Source organism: Lithobates pipiens, unplaced genomic scaffold (assembly GCF_037356315.1).
Source record: "Lithobates pipiens isolate NorthernLeopardFrog02 unplaced genomic scaffold, aLitPip1_a1.2 Scaffold_19, whole genome shotgun sequence".
NCBI lineage: Eukaryota > Metazoa > Chordata > Amphibia > Anura > Ranidae > Lithobates > Lithobates pipiens.
The window spans coordinates 246,420,723-246,442,479 of NW_027507764.1; the positions used below are offsets into that span (position 1 = coordinate 246,420,723).

At 42.9% G+C, this 21,757-nt stretch overlaps 1 protein-coding gene across 1 annotated transcript in view; it reads right to left on the bottom strand.

Moving 5' to 3' along the window:
* Window positions 1–21,757, bottom strand: part of TENT4A (terminal nucleotidyltransferase 4A) — a 686,787-nt gene that overhangs the window by 572,595 nt on the left and 92,435 nt on the right. The window contains exon 3 of the mRNA XM_077491885.1: window positions 9,344–9,464. Within this exon, the coding sequence (XP_077348011.1) occupies window positions 9,344–9,464 (121 nt within the window). The remainder of the gene's footprint in view (window positions 1–9,343; window positions 9,465–21,757) is intronic.

The following is a 21,757-nucleotide window of genomic DNA, read 5'->3' on the forward strand; positions in this document are numbered from 1 at the left end:
TAAAGTGAATCTGGGTTCTTAAACCCCCCGAGGGGGGAATCTCAGCATAGGGGGGCCACAGGAGGGGAGACAAGTTCCCCCTCGTTTACCGAAGGACAGCTGCTTTGGCCAGAGAAGGAGGAAGTGATCTGCTCCTGACACAGCGCTGTTTCCAGCATGAGGTGGTGAGTGCTCAATACAGCCCCCAGTGGTGACACATATGAATGTCTCCTTTAAGTAAAATAATGTGGTCATGCCTAAGAAAATTCAAAGATATTTCTTAGAAACTCCACTTACCTTGCCGACGCAGGGTTTTCTGTGGTAACCCAATCTTCACCCTTCACGGTGGGCTCCGTAAACCTTCAGAAGCAGGGGAGCCTAGGGGTAACCCACAATCCTGGACCTGCAACAGCACCCAGCCAGTAAAACTTTATGGCCTTACTACCATAAAGTACTGGATCCCAGGGTCCAGCTCTCTAAAAAGGAGAGGCATTCGCAGGCATAACCTTGTTTCTTTGGAATATGAGGTCCATGTACCATTCCTTTAGGCCCAAAAAAGGACACTTTGAATGGATCTGGTCAGCATGGCTAGCCCCAGCAAGGGTTGCTCCAGTGAAGCACAGCACATCTTTACTCGTGTCCAACACCTTAGACACTGGCAAAAAAAACTGAGGACTCCCAGTAGTGGGAAGGGTTATATAGGGAGTGCACTTCTCGTCTTGGGCATGCCAGTGCCCATCAACCCCATAGTAACTACTATTGCTCTGTATCCCCCGATGTATGAAAAGAAAAAAAGCCTTTGCAATTTGTATTCATCTCCTGACTTGTGCCTGTCCACAACTTTATCCTGGAGATAGTTTCACAGTGCCTTGCCACCCATAGATGGTTTTCTTCAGTTGCACTGCCAGGGACTAAAATGCTCCAGAAAATCTCTTTTCATGCAGAGTTAATCAAAATGATCACAATTGAAAGTCAAATGGCTTTGTGTGCCATTGAGAAGGAGATTAGCTACACCTGATTGAGTTTAGAATCATTTTTAGAAAGGGGGGTGGGGATGAGCTTTCAACTCCGATTCAGTTTTTCCCTTTTTTTATTGACATGTTGGTCTTATATCATTTGGATGTTATATTACCTCCAAATAAATGTGTTGTGAGCATGAAGGCTTATTTGACACTACTCATTTTTTACAACTTTTACGTAATGTTGAATTTACAGAAGGATCTGAAATCTTTTTTGTTGCTGCTGATGTATCGTCCCTTTACACGATCATCCAACACTATGTATCGTCCCTTTACACGATCATCCAACATGAGGATGCCTTACTGGCATTAAACTGGGCATTTTGCCAGAGAGGATCTCCCTTTCATCCAAAAAATGTTTTTGAAAATGACTTTACAGTTTTGTCTTTAACATAACTACTTCTGGTACGATAGAAAATTTTATAGCCAGAGGAAAGGTGTGACGATGGGCGCAAAATTTGCGCGGAGTCTCGCCAACCTTTTTATGAGCAAGTGGGAGGACAGGTGGATTTTCTCTGGCTGCCGGCGGGAGTTAATTTTCTACCAACGGTACATCGGCGATTTTTCATCTGGCAGGGGTCAGAGGAATCTCTGAAGTCCTTCTCTGAGTGGTTGAACACAAACATGAATAACCTTAAACTTGAGTTTAATTGGAGTAGCGACAATTTTTTGGATGTAACAATGAAAGGATGCAATACTCTCTCAACTAAGGCCTTCTTTAAGCCTACTGATAGGAATAGTTATATTCCCATCTATAGTGGCCATCACCCTTTATGGTTGCGCAATATCCCTAAAGGGCAGTTTTTGCGCATTCGCAGAAATTGTTCTTCGGATGATGACTATTTAACAAAAGCCAGGAGAAAGGGTACTCATCTGAATGTTTAGATCGGGACCTATATAAAGACCTCCCAAGAAACCTGCTTACAACCTAAAGTAAAAGACCAAGACACCAAACATGAATGGGGTTTTATTAGCACCCTACATGGACAATACAAGGACGTAGAAGCTATTGTCTGAAAGCATTGGGAGATCCTAAAACTGGATCGAGTACTAAAGGACATGATTCCGCAAACTCCTCAGTTTATATACAGACGGAATCCATCCTTTGGTGATCAGATTGTTAATTATTAGATCCGCCCTCCTGTCCGCATAGGTTTTGGGATCGGTCAAGTTTTTCGCCTGCCGTAGGTGTAAACCTTGTCAACTAGTACACACACATTTGAGGGGTATCGATCAATTTACCTCTACAGCGAATGGTCGAGTTTTTGAAATAAAAGTTCATTACATGCATGACTACACATGTTGTGTATGCTTTGCAATGCCCTTGTGGGCTTATGTATATCGGTAGGACTAAAAGAACCTTGGCAAAAAGGGTTTCTGAACATATTTATAATATTTCAATAGGGTATAAAGACCATAGTGTTTCTTTACATTTCAGACAAAAACACAATAGGGACCCTAGTGGTCTCAAATTTTGGGGCATAGAGAGGATCCACCCTGCCTGGAGGGGCAGTAACATTGTACGCGCATTGTCCAAGCATGAGACAGAGTGGATTTTTCTGACCAATACTCTAAATCCTAACGGTATGAATATCGAACTGGATCTCAACTGCTTCATAAGTGACTGATATGTTCCCTTGAATAACTTCTTTAGTGATTTAAAAGTGGTTATTAATATTTTCCATCATCATATACTTAAAGTCCTTGGGATATTGTATATAATATATTAAACATACATCAAAATTAAATATCTTGAGATTAGCGAGTTTCACGTTATAAAGGATCTCTTCTGTTTTTTCTTCCATTTTTAGTATTGCTTTTTCCTTTCAGCTTAGTATTGTTGAGTGGCATTATTGTCTCAAATGTCCACTAACAATTGTGTTTAATTTGATTCTTAAATCAGGTTTGTTAGGTTTTACATAATACAATTTTAAAGCTTTTGTGTCTTCCCTGCATACTGATCTTAGTTTTAGAGTAGTGCAATTATACATTATGTAAGGTGCATAGATTTAAAAACATTCTTGCATTTGTATCACGTTTATACGGTGGGGGTGCATTGCCCTAGATCGCTGGTTTTGTGTTTAAAACAGGCGCTAACGCGCGCTAGCGCTCGTTGGAGTGCTGATGTTTTTGGGTGGATGCACTTCCCTCTACTTGCTACCTAGATTGGAACACAAGTGGGATTGATTGATGGCCATCCAGGCGATCTAATTTTTGATGCCTACTTGGCATTCAATATCTAACACCGGCGCTAGCGTGTGTCAACGCTGTAATATCAGCGCTAAACGTGTGCTGGCGTTGTAGGTATACGATTCGTTGACACTTTTTTATTATTAGTAATCGCAATATAAGTATGGTATACTGTTAATACCAGCTTTTCTAGAGCAATGCATGTACCACTGGTGTATTTTTTTGTTTATATTTTGGCCTATGGTATATGAATACATTTGATCTGTGTGTGTGATCCATTCACGTTTGTTTATGTAAATGAACATACACGATGACCACGAGTTAATACAGAATCCGTGTTGACCTTTAGTCTGCATCTGAGTCTGCGGGGACTTCTGGATAGTTGCTCGGCATTGTCAGTGATGCCATTGGTGGGGAGGCTGGCCGGGGGAGTGGTCCGCTGTCTGCTCTTCTCACCATATATTACGAACTTGCTGCGCCCACAGATGAAGACGTGATAACAAAATACGTATGGGTGTGACCATGCAGCTGTTCATCGTCATGGTCAGAATGCAGGTCTTCCCGGGAATCGCCATCAACGCCAAAGCTTTTTACAATCTTTGATCCAGACTGGGGTGATATCAGACCGTGCGCCACTTTTGACATTTCATGTGACATTTTATAAGCTACATTGTACGTAGGATTTTAAAGAGTGTGGATTTGGTTGTTTATTAAAATGTTTTGCACTATGGATTGTATTTGATTCTTTTTCCATATAAGAAACACCAATGAATTTTACTGGGATTTTTGATTTGGAATACCAGTATTGATCTATATTTAATGTTACCTTTGAGGTGCCGTTATCTAACCCTTTTAGGGGCAAGTGCATTACCATCGGGAGTGACAGAGCACGAGAGTCCTTTTTAAGATAGTGATGTGGTTAACCGTTTTGAAGGGATCTCTCTCCTTGCCTGGGAACTGTATGCAGCACTATTCACACAAAGATTTTGCACATTTATTGAGACTTATGAACTTTTTTTCCCCATTTTCTGATACTCTCATTCAGTATGATTATTTTCTTAGCGCTGTCAATATAGTGGCTCTGTTTACCAGTGTGTTATGAATAAGTGTTCCTATATGTTTGCTTTGATGTTATAAGTTGTACTGAGTAAATACAGCTGGATAAAACACAACTCTGTACTTATTTCAGGCTGCAAAAGTAACCAAAATAGGATTTTTGGTACACAACGTAAAATCCTTCTCTGTAATTCACTGACCAACACAGCTCCTCTCTAACTAAATGGGTTGTATAGCCTGCCATTAGGAGAAACTAGGCAAAATTGTTACACAATACACAGAACTTTAATCCCGCCAGGGGGGTGGGCCCCATGCCATCAACCCTTCCCACTGCTCCTAACAGCTTCAGTACGTCAACAATCAGTAGAACGTAGAAAAAAAGGAGGGGTGGGTGCTGTGTCAGTCGGTGAATTACAGAGAAAAGGATTTTACGGCGAGTACCAAAAAATCCTATTTTCTCTTATATTTACCGACCGACACACCTCCTCTAAATGGGATGTCCCTAAGCAGTGCCAAACGAGGGGTGGGAGAGAAAAAAAAAAAAAAAAAAAAAAACAGCAGTGTGTGGAAGACCACCACTATATAACCGGGTATCCTCAACAGGATTGATCCCCAAGACCGTAACATTGCGCAAGTAATGCAACAGTGCATTAACCCAAAAAACAGTACTGAGTTTTTAGCGAAAAAACAGGAAAAAATTAAATTGCAACTACATGGCTGCCTGCAAAACTTTGCGGCCAAAACAGGCATCAGCCGATGCACTGACGTCTACCTTGTAGAACTTGGTAAACGTATGGACAGAAGACCAGGTCGCCGCCTTACACACCTGAGCGATAGACGCTTGATGTCGGAAGGCCCAAGACATCCGATTGCTCTTATAGAGTGGGCCGTGACTGGAAAGGGAGGCACCTGCCCCTTCTCAGCATAGGCTCGGACTACAATCTGTCTGATCCACCTGGAAATGGTGGCAGACGAGACCGCCATGCCCTTCTAAGGACCAGCCACCGAGGCAAACAAACAGTGAGTCTAACTTCCGAAAGGAAGCTGTGGCAGACAAGTACACCTTCAGAGCCCTAACCACATCCAGAGCGTGAAGGGCCACCTCCTTGGGGTGCATCGGCTTAGTACACAATGATGGCAATTCAATGTCCTCTGATATGAAAGGCCCGAAACCACCTTCGGTAGAAAGGACAGTTGCGCACAACACCACCTTATCCCTGTGGATGACCAAATAAGGCGACTTGCAGGACAAGGCCGCCAGTTCCGAAACCCTCCTGGCCGATGTGATGGCCACAAGAAAGACCACCTTCTGTGAAAGGGTCAGCAGAGGAATCTCCCTGATATTCTCAAACGGCGGCTTCTGAAGCGTCGACAACACCGGGTTCAAATCCCACGGAGGTAACGGAGGACGCACCGGAAGGACTACATGTCGCACCCCCTGCACAAAGGTACCCACTAATGAGTGAGATGCCAGGGGTCGCTGAAAAAAACAAACAAAAAAAAAACAAAAAAAAAAAATAAAAAAAGACACCCAGAGCTAAAATCTGCCCCTTGCTCAATAAACAGCAGTATCCTGGATATAGAGAAGGATGCCACCCTTTCTCCTCACACATGGAGATGTAGGACTTCCAAGTACGATGGTACATCTTCCTGGAAGATTTCCATGCCATCAGCATAGTTGGAATCACCGAGTCCGACAGACCCTGGTTCCTCAATACCTGGCTTTCAATAGCCAGGCCGTTCAAGCCCGTGATGGTAAAGCAGGGTGAAAGATTGGATCTTGAGCTAGGAGGTCCTCTTGCAACGGCAGTCGCCAGGGAGCGTCTGCCATCAGGCCCACCAGGTCTGCGTACCAGGCCCAGTGAGGAAAATCTGGGGCAATCGGGATTACTGGAATCCCCTCCGCGACGCATACGTGGCAACAGTTTTAGCGGAGGAAAGGCGTAGATCAGCTGGTACTGTTCCCACGGATCTCTTGTCCTGGACATGACTCTAGGCACCTTCCGATTGAGCCGGGAGGCCAATAGATCCACATCTGGTGTGACCCATTTCAGGCACAGCAGCCTTAATATCTCCGGATGCAATGGCCATTCTCCTGGCTCCAGCATCTGTCGACTCAGATAGTCCGCCTGACAAATTTTCCACCCCCAGGATGTAAATGGCCGACAGGGCCGGAACATGTCGCTCTGCCCATCAAAGTATGTGAGCGACCTCCCGAGCAGCGGCCGAGCTTCCTGTTCCCCCTTGGTGATTTACGTACGCCACGGCCGTGGCGTTGTCTGACTGTGCCCTGGTCGGACGCCCTTGAAGACAAGTCGACCACGTGTGGAGGCACAGCCTGATCACTCTCAATTCGAGCAGATTGATCTGCAACTTGGATTCTTCCATTGACCAGAGGCCCTGAGCCGACTGAATCCCCATCACTCCACCCCACCCGGACAGACTGGCGTCCGTAGTGACCACCGTTCATTTCAGAGGAAAGATTTTCCGGACTGAATCACTGGGGACCTCAATCACCAGATCAGGGAGTCTGACTGGCTGGCTCACCTGGATCTGCCGATCCAGGGACAACTGAGATTTGTCCCATTTTGTCAAGATCTCCTTCTGCAGGACTCTGGTGTGGAACTGGGCATAAAGGTACTTCCTCGAAAGAGGCTACCATGAGCCCCAGTACCCACATGCAAAAGTGAAGTGATGACCACTTGCGGTTAATCAGTAGTTTGTCTGAGGGGAGAAAAACCCTTGCTTCCCTGGAGTCCAATAGTAACCCCAGGTACTCCAGACGCTGAGTCGGTACCACCACTGACTTTAGGTTCAACAGCCACCCAAATGTTTGCAGGGACTGCAAGGTGATCGCCACATCCTCCTCTAATTCTGAGGTGGAAGAAGCTCTCAGGAGGAGATAGTTTAGGTAACCCATGATCGCGTTTCCGCATTGTCTCAACAACGTCAACACTGGAGCCAGTACTTTGGTAAAGACTCGGGGGCCGATGCCAGGCCAAAAGGAATAGCCACAAACTGGTAGTGGGCTTCCCTGACTGCCAAACGCAGAAACTTTTGATGTCGAAGGCATATGGGTATGTACAGGTAGGCATCTTGAATGTCCAAGGACGCCAGGAAGTCCCCCTGATGGAGTGCAGCGACTACTGAGCAAACTGATTCCATTCTGAACCTCTGCACCTTTACAAAGTGATTGAGGGCTTTTAGGTCCAATATTGGAAGTACTCCTTCCTTCTTGGGAACCATAAATAGATTTAAGTAGAACCCCTGGAAGTGCTCCGATTCTGGAACTGGTACAATCACCCCCTGATTCAGCAAGTCCCTCACTGCCCATAACAGGGCCTCCCGGTGAACCAGGGACACGGGTATGCTGGAGGGAAAGAATCTGTTTGGTGGCCAAGAGAGAAACTATCTTCTAAACTATCCTGTTTTCCACAGGAAAGAAACTCTTTCCTGTGGAAATCAGATCGCAGACCCATTGGTCTGATAACTGGGAGGTCCAACGGGCTGCAAACTCCCGAAGACGACCCCCCCACCTGAGACATGGGTGGGGGCAAACCTTCGTCCGGTGGCACTTTTGTTCGCAGGCTTGTTAGGCTTGCTGTTCCAGGGACGCTTCTGACCATCCGTGGGCATCCTGTCAGGCTGGGGTCACTTTGCTGAAGCACCGGGCAGACGAAAAAGCCGTTAATTGTCAAAATAAGTCAAATACGGGAACACCTTAAGTAAACGTGCTGGCTTGCGGGACACAAAAGGGACTGGTACATCACCAGAGGAATCCGCTGGCTCCTGAATCTTCAGGGTATCACGCACAGCTGTGATAAGTGCTCCAACAAGAGCCTTGTCGCGCCCGGACGAGGAATCATCCTCACGGTCCTGGTCAGCCACATCCGATAGGTCAGAGTAGGGGTCTCCAGCTTCAGCAGGGCCCGAGTCTGCATCAGAGCTCTCCCCAGAGGACCGGGGGGGGCAGGGGCCTCTTACGAGCACCTTTCCTGCCACCTCTATCTTAGCAACATAGGAGTCAAGGACTGCCGTCAGGGTGTCCATGCGCACCACGCTAACTGCAGGTGACCTGGTTGCTATAGCCTGGATTTCGGGGGAAGAAAAGCCAGTTTCTGAAGCCATGCTGACCCTAGCCTGTCTGCCACCTACAAGGGGACTTAGGACAGTGAAGGTCCCACCCCCCTGCTGCCGCCGCGTGGGGGGGGGTACTTAGCGCTAGACTCAACACCCTGGGGTGTTCCTGTGATAGCCACAGCAGTGCCAGCAGTCCCTAGGAGGTTCCCAGATGCAGAGGAGAAAACTGTCAGCAGCTCCCACCAGCGGTGCAATGATCTGCAGAGCAGCTTCAGCGTTCAGCAAAGAACCATCCAGCATCCTGCACACACAGTGGATACAGGAAGCAGCAAGAGAAAGCACATGTAATGCTGCCACAAGAGACCAGCTCAGGCTTTAAGAAAATGGCCGCCAATGTAATCAATTGGAATCCTAAAGAAAATGGCTACTGATGCTCACCAGGGGAATTTATAGCTTTCCCAAATCCAAGATGGCCACCAGAATGGCACCATGCGGTGACAGCAAAAAAAAAAAAAAATGCCCATTCTAGTGCAAGATTTTTCAGTTTTTGCTCGATAATATTGGTTTGTTCACATTTTTAATCACTATATAACGTAGTGGGTTTTACTAATTTGCTTAAATGCAGAATTTGGATTTAGGAGCACTGCACTTTATTAATTCATGTGATCTATTGATCAAAGGCTGTGCCTCTCAATGCAGAAAAATAATTTTATTTTGTACCAAATGTCAGTAATCAGCTGAACAAATCTAATCACACAGAGAGGGGGAGATCAGTTTTCTTTTTTTTTACACCTCTAATCCATTAAAGATCAGAAAAAAAAAAATTAAACACTACAACAGCTGTGGACAAATACCATCCTAACAATCAGAGTTCAAGAGGCTAAGATGCTACCTTTCATTTTTGGAAAACAAAAAATAAATAAAAAAAAAAATAAAAAAAAAAAAACACACAGATTACACCAATACCAAACTCTAAAACATGGCTGTAAAAGTCCCAGGGCTTACATTCACACACATACCGTTGCTTTATCCAGAACTCTGAGGGAATGAGGCTCTGCAATATTTTGTTTGCGTAGTGCTTGTTCCAATAGTTGTAAGGGTGGGTGATCCCACTTTCCAAAAACAACAAGATCTATGTCACTGGAAATAATCAAAATAGCATGTAAGTGAACAAAAAATGTCAATTGCCTCTCATGCCAAACATTACTATACCATTTGTATGGATAATCTACTACAGGCTTTTAAAAATTAGAATTAAGGTGTAGGTCTGGGAAAAATTTATACTACATCTCACCCTAGATTTTCTCCCTTTAAAAACACTTCAAGTACAGAAAAATACCTTATGATCCTGCCAGAAATCCAGTGAGCTTCCACCTTCCTGTTGGTTGACATTGTCTGCTGTACTGATGTCCCATGCAGTGTTATCAGCCCTTCCAGAGTTCTTCCCTGCTTTTTTTTTTTTTCAAGGAAAGGAGTTCTTTGGTCTAGCAGGTTAGAACTCTAGAGCAGGGCTAACACCACAACTTAGGATTTTAGTACAGCAAAGGCAGCATTGTCAGTGGCTAACAAGATGTTAAAAGCTCTCCAAATTTCTTGCATTGGTTTAAAGAGAAAAACAATGTTTATACATTGCAGTGGATATATTCCAAAGATGTACTTTCTTTCCCCTTTTTCCCAGATAAATTATGATCCAAAACAGCTCCAAGTATTAGGTCTTCCATTTCTTCCACTTTGTGATGCACACAACTGATAGTTGGTGGCTGTGTGTTTTTCCAGTTAAGAGGAATACAGGCATTGGCATTTAGTAGGCGACATAAACCTTGCGCTGGGATGGTCGAAACTTGCAATAAGAAAAAGACTGGATGGTCAGGAATCTCACAATCAGTGAATCTTTGGATAATCTTCCAGACGCCTTTCCAGAAGTGTTCAAGCTTGGGGCAGGACCAGAAGATGTGGAGCAATGTTCCTCCTCTCCTCCTGGCATCTCCAACAGAGTTTGGTGGTTTTGGGGGAAAATGTATGTAGTATATGAGGGGTATGGTACCACAACCTCAAACAAAATAAATAAAAAAAGTAATTGCTTTGCTGAATCTTCCTACAAAGGAATTTTTAGGGAAAAGCCAATAACGTTTTGTTGTTGGTCTGGCATAAATGTGCAGTTTAGTTCCCTTTCCAAATTCCTCATAGAAAAGTAGTGGTGGTTGGGGGGGCTGGGGGGTGTGGATCAACAGATTGTAGGTCTTAGACAGAACTTAATAAAAAGGTCCATTCGTCCCAACAGTATTCCTCAAAAGTGGTCAAATGCCGACTAAAACCTCAGGGTTTAAGTCGACATTTGACCATTTTTGAGAACCAAGTTTGAGGTTTGGTAGAGAATGTAGAAAATGATGTAGTGAAAGGGCACCACAAAAATGTTCGACATAAGGGGCCAGTGCCTTCCATTAAAGATGCAATGGAAGACCAATGGTCAGTCAGAAAGTGGGAAGCTCGATAGCAACCAGCTTGGCGTAGGGTCAAGAAAGTCTGATCATGAAGATCCAGATGAAATTGTGGGTTCCAAGACTGGGAATAAAGGAGAATCTCAAGTAGAGGGAAGCTCGTCTAAAGAGGTGCGAGCATATATGTATAATTGTGGGACCTGGCACAGGGTGCGATTTTAGGCTACATGGTAGAGCCTTCGTAGCACCACAGAGCATTTTAGTGTTTTGTTGCCTCACAACCTGGAATCAACATGGATTGGTTTGAGGATTTGCATAATTTAATTTACAGAACATGTCCACAACTTTGCTTCACAATAACAAAAAAAAGAAAGAAAGTGGTCAAACAAATAGGACAAAATAACAGAAAAGGTCAATGCACTTAACCTTTTGCTGCTATCACAGCTCCAAGTCGCTTTAGATAAGTCTCTATGAGCTTGCCACATCTTACCACTGGGATTTATTCCCTCCTTGCAAAACTGCTTCAGCTTCTTCAGGCTGGATGGTTTGCTCTTGTGAACAGCAATCTAAGTCTGACTACAGATTTTCTATTGGATTTAGGTCTGGGGTTTGACTAGGCCATTCCAACACATTTATAGTTTTCCCCTTAAACCACTCAAGTGCTGCTTTAGCAGTGTGTTTGGGGTTACTGTCCTGCTGGAAGGTTAACCTCTGTCCTAGCCACAAATCACACAGAGTGGTACAGATTTTGCTTAAGAATATCCCTGTATTTAGCACCATCCACCTTTCCCTCAACTCTGACTAGTTTCCCAGTCCCGACTGCTGAAAAACATCCCCACAGCATGATGCTGCCACCACCATGTTTCATTATAGGGATGGTGTTCTCTGGGTGATGTGTTGATTTGCACCAGACATAGCATTTTCTTTGATGGCCAACAAGTTCAATTTTAGTCACAGACCAGAGCACCTTCCTCCATACATTTTGGGAGTCTCCCACATGCCTTTTCGCAAACACAAAACGTGCAATTTTGTTTTTGCTGAAACAAATGGCTTTTTTCTGGCCACTCTGCCAGAAAGCCCAACTCTATGGTGCGTATGGCTTATTGTCATCCTATGTACAGATACTCCAGTCTCTGCTGTGGAACTCTGCAGATCCTCCAGGGTTACCTTTGGTCTCTGTGCTGCCTCTCTGATTAATGCCCTCCTTGCCTGGTCCACAAGTTTTGGTGTGCAGCCCTCTTGGCAGGTTTGCTGTTGTGCCATGTTCTTTCCATTTGGTTATGATAGATTTGATAGTGCTCCTAGGGATCAAAGATTGTTTTTTTTTTTTTTTTTTTTTTTATAACCTAACCCTGACTTGTACTTCTCAACATTGTCCCTTACTTGTTTGTAGAGTTCCTTGGTCTTCATGACAGTGTTTGGTTAGTGGTGCCTCTTAGGTGTTGCAACCTCTAGGGCCTTTCAAAAAGGTGTGCATATGTAATGACAGATCATATGACACCTATATTGCACACAAGTGGACATAATTTCCCTAATTATGTGACTTCTGAAGGTAACTGGTTGCACCAGAGCTTTTTATGGGCTTCATAACAAAAAGGGTGAATACATACACACGTCAATTATCAGTTTTTTTTATTTCTGAAAAATAGTCTTATGTATATATTTTTCTAATGTTACTTCACCAACTTAGACTATTGTGTTCTGATCCATCACATACAATTCCGAAAAAAAAACACTGAACTAAAGGTTGTAATGTAACAAAATTGGTAAAAATCTAAAGGGGGTGAACACTTTTGCAAGGCATTGTATATCCATCTGAGCTCGTTCAGAGTTTGACGAAGTATGACAGCTCAAATCAATGAGCCTACCTAGATAGGCTGCCTGATAATATTTCAAAACATTGGGAATTGCTGGTCCTCCGTACTGTTTGGACAGTGAGTCCAGATGAACTTGATGAATAGAGTGTGCAGTTGCTTAACCAGTGGGCACTTAAACACCCTTAATAACCAGGCCAAATTTTCAGCTTTTGGTGTTCTCACATTTTGAATAACAATTACTCAGTCATGTAACACTGTACCCATATGAAATTTTTGTCCTTTTTTTCACGCAAATAGAGCTTTCTTTTGGTGGTATTTAATCACCTCTCGCTTTTTTTTTTGTGCTATAAAATAAAAAAGACCGAAAATCCTGTAAAAAATGAATTTTTCTTCGTTTCTGTTATAAAATTTAGCAGATTAGTAATTTTTCTTCATAAATTTTGGCCAAAATTTATACCACTACATATCTTTGGTAAAAATAAGTACAAATTGTTGGATATTTGGTCTTTGTGAAAGTTATAGAGTCCACAAGCTTTGGTGCCAATATCTGAAAATTGATCACACTTGAAGTACTGACGGCCTATTTCAATTCTTGAGACCCTAACATGCCATAAAATTACAAATACCCCCAAATGACCCCTTTTTGGAAAGAAGACATTCCAAAGTATTTAAGTAAGAGGCATGATGAGTTTTTTGAAGTTGTCATTTTTTCCCACAATTCTTTGCAGCAAAATCAAGATTTTTTTTTCCTTTTTTTTCCACAAAATTGTCATATCAGTTTATTTCTCACACACAGCATATGCATACCACAAATTACAACCCAAAACACATTCTGCTATTACTCCAGAGTACAGCGATACCACATTTGTGAGATTTTTACACAGCGTGGCTACATACAGAGGCCCAAAATGCAGAGAGCGCCATCAGGCGTTCTGGAGCACCCAGGACAATTCTGACATTTCTCTCCTACATGTAAAAATCATCATTTATTTGCTAGAAAATTACATAGAACCCCAAAACATTATATATATATTTTTTTTAGCAAAGACCCTAGAGAATACAATGGTGGTCGTTGCAAATTTTATCTCACACGGTATTTGCGCAGCAATTTTTCGAACGCTTTTTTGGGGGGGAAAAGGCTGTTTTGTGCTTAAAAAAAAAATAAACAGTAAAGTTAGCCCAATTTTTGCATAAAGTGAAAGATGAAGTTATGCTGAGTAAATAGATATTGAACATGTCACTCTTCAAAATTGCACATGCCCGTGGAATGGCACCAAACGTCGCTACTTAAAAATCCCCATAGTTAACGTTTTAATTTTTTTTACTGGTTACGTGTTTTGGGTTAGAGGAGGTCTAGGGCTAGAATTATTGCTCTCGTTCTAATGTTCACGGCGATATCTCACATGTGTGGTTTGAACCCCGTTTTCATATGTGGGCGGGGCTTACGTATGCGTTTGCTTCTGCACGCGAGCACATGGGGACAGTGGCGCTTTAAAAAAAAAAAAATATATTTTTCATTTTACTTTATTTTAGTTTGACATTTTTTTCCCCAAAAATAAATTTTTGATCACTTTTATTCCTATTACAAGGAATGTAAACATCCCTTGTAATAGGAATATGGGATGAAAGGTCCTCTTTACAGTGAGATCTGGAGGTCAATAAGACCCCACATCTCACCTCTAGGCTGGGAAGCCTGAAATAAAAATTAAAAATAAAATAAAAAGATTCTGGCTTTGATCGTATTGGCGAGTTAGTAGAAGCACCGGAGTGCGGTGAGGGGGGGGGGGGTGTCTATGGCTGGGTATTGCAGAGTGTTGCAGAGTATTGGCGGGGTATGGAGGTGTTAAATTCGGTGAGCAGCGATGTGGGAACTGCAGATGCAGCCCACAGCACTGGTGACACCGATCTCTTACCCCTCCGCTGTACCGATCGGTACAGAGAGGGGGAGGGAGGAACCAGCGTCATAACAGGACGCCGGTTTGTTTACAAGTGATCATTCCGTCATTTGATGGAGCGATCACGTGGTAAACGGCCGCGATGGACCCGGCGGTCACGGATGCTCTCGTGTACGCGCCCCAGGGGCGCACAGAGAGCAGAATTCTGGGAGGCCATTAATTAACGGCCTCTCAGAGTTAAACAACCACCCTGAAGCCGTTAATCGTGGTTAAAATAATGGAAGGTTATTCCTATTAGAAGAGCTTGAAAGAGTAAAAGATATTTTGGTAGGATGCACATTTTAAGGTTTTATCTACCCCCCGATGCCAAGTCTTTAGCAAAGTACAAGCGCAAATACAAAAGTACAAGCTTTGCTCAAAAGAGGAGGGTAGGAAAAAAAAAAAAAGAAGAAGAGGTAACAAACCCTTTAACATGTCATACTTGCCTCCACTGTGCTGTTAGCGTTACACAGTGTGACCCCGATCATAGTCTTCTGGAGTCCCCCGGTGGCTCTCATGGCTCCTCCTCGCATCAGTAAACTGGTTAGTTTGCAGCCACGCTCCCGAGTCCAACATTTGCATCTATAGATACAGAATGCCGTACTCAGGCCCAACCTGACACCCACGTCACTGGATTTGATTGACAGCAGCAAGAGCCAATGGCAGTGCTGTTATCAATCTATCCAATCAAGAGCCGAGAAACCCGGGCAGCGGGGAACAGCGCGTCTCAGCCAAGGGAACGAAGGGCTCAGGTGAGTAAAACGGGAGGGCTGGGGGGCCGGTCACTGTCGGAAGTTTTTTTCCTATGTATTAAGGTGAAAACACACAAAGGTTTACAACCCCTTTAAGTTCAAAGGTACAGGACAATCTGGAGGGAGCATACAGTGGATATAAAAAGTGTACCCAAGTATTTCAGAGCTGAATCTGTTCAATTGCACTTGAAATTGGATCTCAGTCTGGAGGAGGGGGGTGAAGAACACCAACCCACATGGCTACTGATTTATTGAAATACATTTTCAAGTTGGATAGCATTCTGTAGATTTCCATTTCGGGGAGGTGGTTTGGTAGAGAACTGGATTTGTCAGGGAAAAAAAAAAAAAAAAGCAGGTCAACCACATATGCTGATATTTTATGTTGCATGTCCCCAACAGATAACCTTGATACGCTAAGCAAACAGAGGAAAGGTTCTAAGGCTAAAGCAAAGAGAAGAGGTGATAATGGGCACCCCTGTCTAGTCCCATTAGTAATGAGGAGGGAGTCAGAAAGAACTGTGTTGGCCTTGACTTGTTGTCAGGTTGGAATAAATCTTGGCAACCAAATATGGCACAGAACCTAGGACATAAATCTCCAGTTCACACAGTCAAACGCCCTCCAGAAGGTTTTATCCCCTTCATAACTAGAGCATTTTTTGCCATTCAGCACTGTGCAACTTTAACTAGCAATTGTTCATGCAACACTGTACTCAAGACAATTTTTTTTTATTTTTTTTTATTTTTTTTTACACAAGTAGAGCTTTCTTTTGGTGGTTTATGATCTAAACAAAAAAAAAAAAAAGGAAAAAAAAAAAAATTCCACCTTTGTTATAAGACAGTTAACTAGCAGTTAAACCTTAAACTGCGTAGAGGGAACTTTACTGTCAGAGTGGCAAGATTGTGGAATGCTCTTCTACAAGCAGTGACAACAGGGAGTGTTGATCAGTAACAAAAAAAAAAAAAAAAAAAAAAAAAAAAAAAACTAGGGCTGTGTAAATTAAAGATTAATTCTTCGATCATTAATTTTTTTGATTGATCAAAATTCTTTTGATCGGTACTCACATATCCACTAGCTTCTGGGTCTTCAGGGAGTTCCGGAGATCTGGTGACGTCACGGACATAAATGTCATCATGCCTCCGTCTGCTAACGAAGGGAAGGGGGGGAGGAGTCTGGTGACGTTGAAGTTCTGATTGAATGTAACGTGTACAGGGGAGGAGCTACGCATGACGTCACCCACTACTGCCCTATGGAACAAACACGATTGTCGGCTTTACATGCTGTGTTTTTATCATCTTTATGTGAGTAGTTTGTGTTTTAAACACAAAAATTGAATCTTATACTTAGGCAGTGAGCACTTGGATCTTTTCTTTCTACCCATGACCTGGCGTCCTTGCTGAGATCTAAGGAGACGCAAGAGAAGTTTATGGTCCGTGTTAACCCTTTTGATACCCGCTTGCATGACCACCTGTTTGCACAGGGGTCCATGCCATAAGGTGAGTGATTAGTTAGACCGGAGGTTGAGGGATTGTCACACTAGTGTGTAAAAAAAAATCCTTACGTCAGCGCTACAGTTTGAATTTAAAACTTATTTGTGTGAACTGTGACGTTAAGTCATGGATTGTGGAAACTAACTAGTGTCGGGTGATTGTATATAGTGTATACCACATTTACCACTGACTAATGTAGAGTTGCAATGCAAGGAGATAAACTAAAAGTAGTTGGATCTGTATGTGTGTTATCAAAATTGGTTTATCGATTAAAGAAAAATTTAAAATTAAATTGGATACGAAAATTTTAATCAGTAACAGCTCAAAAAAAAAAAAAAAAAAATCTATTAGATGGGCACCTCAACGATTACAACCTACAGGGATATACATTGTACTATTGACATAAACAAGCACACTCACACCCCAAAGGTTGAAATGGATGGCCTGGTGTCTTTCAGCCTATGTTACATAGCCAATAAAATCAAATTTATTCATAAATTTAGGCCAAAATTTATTCCGCTACATGTTCTTGGTTTAAAAAAATAAATAAAAATAAATAAAAAATTCCAGCAAAATGTATATTACTTGGTTTGCGTTAGTGTCTACAAACAACCTAAGATATAGAGAATAGCCTTACACACACACATATACATTGGCATTTTCGCTTCTTTTACTTTGACTGCCTATCACATTTCATGAGGTGCTAAAATACCAGTAGAGTAGAAATTCCCACCTAAAATGACACTTTGGAAAGTAGACAATTTGCCGAGAGGCATGTTGAGTCTATGAAAGATTTTTTGTTACAAGTTTTTGGAAAAGGACAAAAATTTTTATTTTTTTTTAAATGTAACAAGATGTTTTTTTCTTTTGCAGTTTCATACTTACTCGGTCCGATGCTGCATCTGTCCGCCGCCTCTGCAATGAGCACACCGCCACTGGCTCAGTTCTCAACTCCCGAAGCAGATAACTGCTGAGCAGGGAGCGGTCGTTTCAAGCCAAGGTGGGCAATCAGTCTAGGCACCTGGCAGATGCAGACTGTTGTGATGATGCGGCGCTTGGACTGACTCCTGTGACGTCAAAGAGCAGACTTCAGCCCGCTCTGCTGAAAACGGGTCACTGGAGTGCAAAACGAATTGCACTCCTGTGACCCATAGGAGAAGCTAAGCAAGCTCAGTCTGGACTTCTCCTTTAATACACAAAGTTGTCAGTTTAAATATCAATATTTCTATTAAATTTTCAGCAGTTCTACAGGCAACAATTCAAGTAGAACCACCACTATCATGCTTCTGAAAATGAAGGATTTGCCCCTAAAGCCCCTTTCACACATGCGGACATTATGCCCGTATTTCATCGATCCGTTTGCGGATGAAATACGGACATACATGCATTCCTATGGGATAGCAGGTGTCTGCGGATAAACATCCGCAGACACCCGATATAGTCTGCCTCCACTATTGTTGGAATCTGCAGACAGAGGAAAATCCTATTTTTCTATCCGTCTGCAGAGCGGATCAGATGAACACGGACGGACGATCCGTGCTCATCCGATCCACCATAGAGGAGAGCGGAGAGCTGACAGGGTGGTCCCTGCACAGTGTGCAGAGACCGCCCTGTCTGCCGCCAGCTCAGCGGGGACAACGGAGCGATCCCCGCTGAGCAAGCGGATCATCACGGAGGGGATCATTACTGATCTGTCCCGTGTGAAAGGGGCCTAAATGTTCAGGAGATAAGGAAAGAGAAAAAAAAAAAAAAGCATTGCCTGTACTGGCAGAAAAAGAGAAGGGCTATATATACACACAGTATTTGATCCATGGATCCCACGTATTTTGTCAAATTTCACAGTGGCGTTATGTAGGGTGCAGGTGAGCATTTTATATTTTTTAACCATATTACAATTAAACTTGTGTTTGGCATAGTCAAAGTGGTACCACAGGCTGCTTCCAATATTTTGCTATTGTTCTACTAGCTGCTAAAGTCATATACAAAATCAGCCACCTAGAGTTCTTTGGGACCTCAGGGGGTAATTTCTAGAATAAAGCCAGTTCAGGAGATCCAAATATGTACCCTCTTGAGACCAAATGGCCAAAGATTTTGATCCAAAATTTGACTATTTTGTGGCATTAGCCCCAAATGTGGTACATGGTGCCAAGTTGGCCACAATGCCAAAAACAGTTAGGCGAGGCTGTCAGGTGCACTTTCAAAATTCTATCAGGTCCCATTTTAGCAACATCTTATAGTTACATTCCATCAACGATATGTTGACTGAGATCGCGAATTATTGTCATTCGGTTAATTCTAACAATCTAATGAAATTTTTATATCTGGTTCCCAGAGCTTCATATAGGGAAGCTTACAGTTTAGCTATATCAGGGATAAGTATAATGTGGAAATACTACCTTTCTTCAGACCTCTAGGCTGACAATTTAAACATAAGTCAGGGAGGGGACCCATAAGCAATTTAGAGTGGTTGTTAAGCCAACATGTTAAGTTTATACCATCGCTTCTGTTAAAAAAGGACATGAGTGCCAGTGCTCTAAAAAATTGAAAAAGCAGATTTCTACCTCCCAGCGCTCATGTGACTCATCGGCTCTCTTCTCCCCGTCTCACAGCTCCAGTGGGCGGAGCCAAGCATGCCCGCTGATGTCAGCCGGGGGGGGGGGGGGGAGGAGAGAGCAGAGTAAATCACGCGAGTGCTCGAAAGCGATGTGAAAACCTGTAAAAATCAGTTTTATTTTATATAAAGCAGACACTAGGACACATGTTCTTAACAATGGGAATGGTTTAAACTTAATAGTTTTATAGCAGTGGGGAGAGCAGCACTAGTGAGAGCCAACAGGCAGGGAGGGGGATGAAGACCGGAGACACAGGAGAGCTGCAGATCGCAGCAGATGACGGAGGTGCGTAAAAGGACCGCGGTGTCAGGGCTCAGTAGCCATGATTAACCATGGTCAGTTTACAGGGGGAAGGGTATTGCAAGGCAGGATCAGCCGGGTATTTCAGGTGATACAGGGGGCCACATTACACAGCACAAGCACTGTGCTGTATAACATGCTTTAAGGGAACAGGATTTATTTTATTTTGTTAGGGTAACAAACACCAAGTTTAGTCTATATAAAAAGATGTAAGTTGACAGCATGTGGCATTTTTCACAAAAGTATCATAAGGTGTGTGGTTTACCAGCATCTAAATAGTCCTTTATTAATCCACCATTGAAATGGACTTGGTAATAGACAGAAGTTGAAAGGGTATGTGGTGAGAAAGTGGGTTTGCGATCCTTTTGCATGTCCCAGACCACTAAAGATAAGGTAAGACAGACAAGGATAGGCGGCTGCAATCTATTGGGAAGCCACATCAATGACCCAATAGCATAAGAATGGTAGTAGAGAGCTTTAAGAGATACCCATAAAGGTGCAGGTGCTTTTGCCATGCCAAGCCAACTAATTTGTGCAGCGTGAAAAAAAACACCAAAAGGTTGGGACGTCACTGGCTTCCAGGGGGTTTTAGGGAGTGTAAAGTCAAATGTATTCATCTGAGAGCGATTAAACCAAACAAAGCAAATCGAATTTTGTAGTCAAGTTAATTCCCGTCTGGGGACTGCTATAGGTAAAGTCCTAAAATAATAAAGCGGCCTAGCCAAAGTTGTCAGCTTAATGCAATATTTCTCATACGTGTTATGAGTATATGTGGAATTGCACCCAAAAACACATGCTACTACTTCTCCCAAATATGGGTATCCCACATGTGAGACTTTTGGGAGCCTAGCCACGTATGGGGGCAAAAATACCAATGACGTCCTTCAGGCTTTCAAACTGCATAATTTTTCTCATTTCACTATCTGACTAACTATGCTAGTTCTCAAGAGGCCCTGAAATGCCTTAAAAGCAGAGTGCCGCCATTTTTTTTTTAATCAGTAGCTACAAATATTGCAGCTGACAACTTTTAAAAAATGGACACATACCCGCGATGTCGGCACCTGAAGCCCATCTGTCCCTCGGCTCTCAGGTGGAGGTGCTGGATATTGTATAGCTATCCACGGATACTGCGGCTATCTCTGCTCACCTCTCCCCTCTGAAAGGTGGCAAATGTGATAGGGGGGGGGGGGGCATGGGGGATTCTGAAAAGCAGCAGAATTAACTTTTTCGGTGGAACTTCACTTTAATAGTACAAACACCCATGGGCGTCCGCAGAACTTTTTTTTAGGTGGGGGGGGGGGCATCATTTTAGGGTCACTCATGCACCACCCCTTTTCGACAATGTCATTATCACATCATCATGGTCAGAGTCTGCAGACATAGTACAGTCCCTAGGATAAGTAATAGGCAACAGGCCCTCTTAGCAGACCCAGTGAAACTACAGCAGTGATCCCTCCAGCTGGACGGTCGCTCACTCTAGGTTCCCCAGGGGTGACCCTGGTCAGTAGTTTAGTATGTCTGTACCCTGGCAGTGGCTCAGTCTTTTGCCCTCTGGTGGCGCTGGGCGGCGCGCGCCCTCTGGTGGTCACTTGGAGTATTTGAACTGTCCTGGCATTCTATGCCCAATATTAGAAGCTTCTGATACACATCCACCCACTCTTCTCGTTCAAAATTTTTTATTTTATGTTAAAATAAATTACATGTACAGAATATAAGACAAATTATGTGATACCAGAAATAAAAAGTAGACATATTGAAGTACGGATGATACAAAGCAAAGAAGAATTTCAAGATATTCTCGTGGGAATGACACTAAATGGCCTTATATATTTTAGAATTTGAAAACATTCTTATAGCTGAGTTTTAAACATTTTAATCCCAAGAAAATATAAATATGTCTAAAAGAAAATATATGATTTTAAAGTTTTGACCATAACTTCTAAAGTATGTTTATAGTAAGTATTATATAGTAAGGGAAGAACATAAAAGGTATACAAGGAGAGGAAGGGGAGGGAATAATTCTCCGGAGGAGGTTTTATATATCATCTAATGTTGCAATTCTATAAAAAATCTTAATCACCATAACAATAAA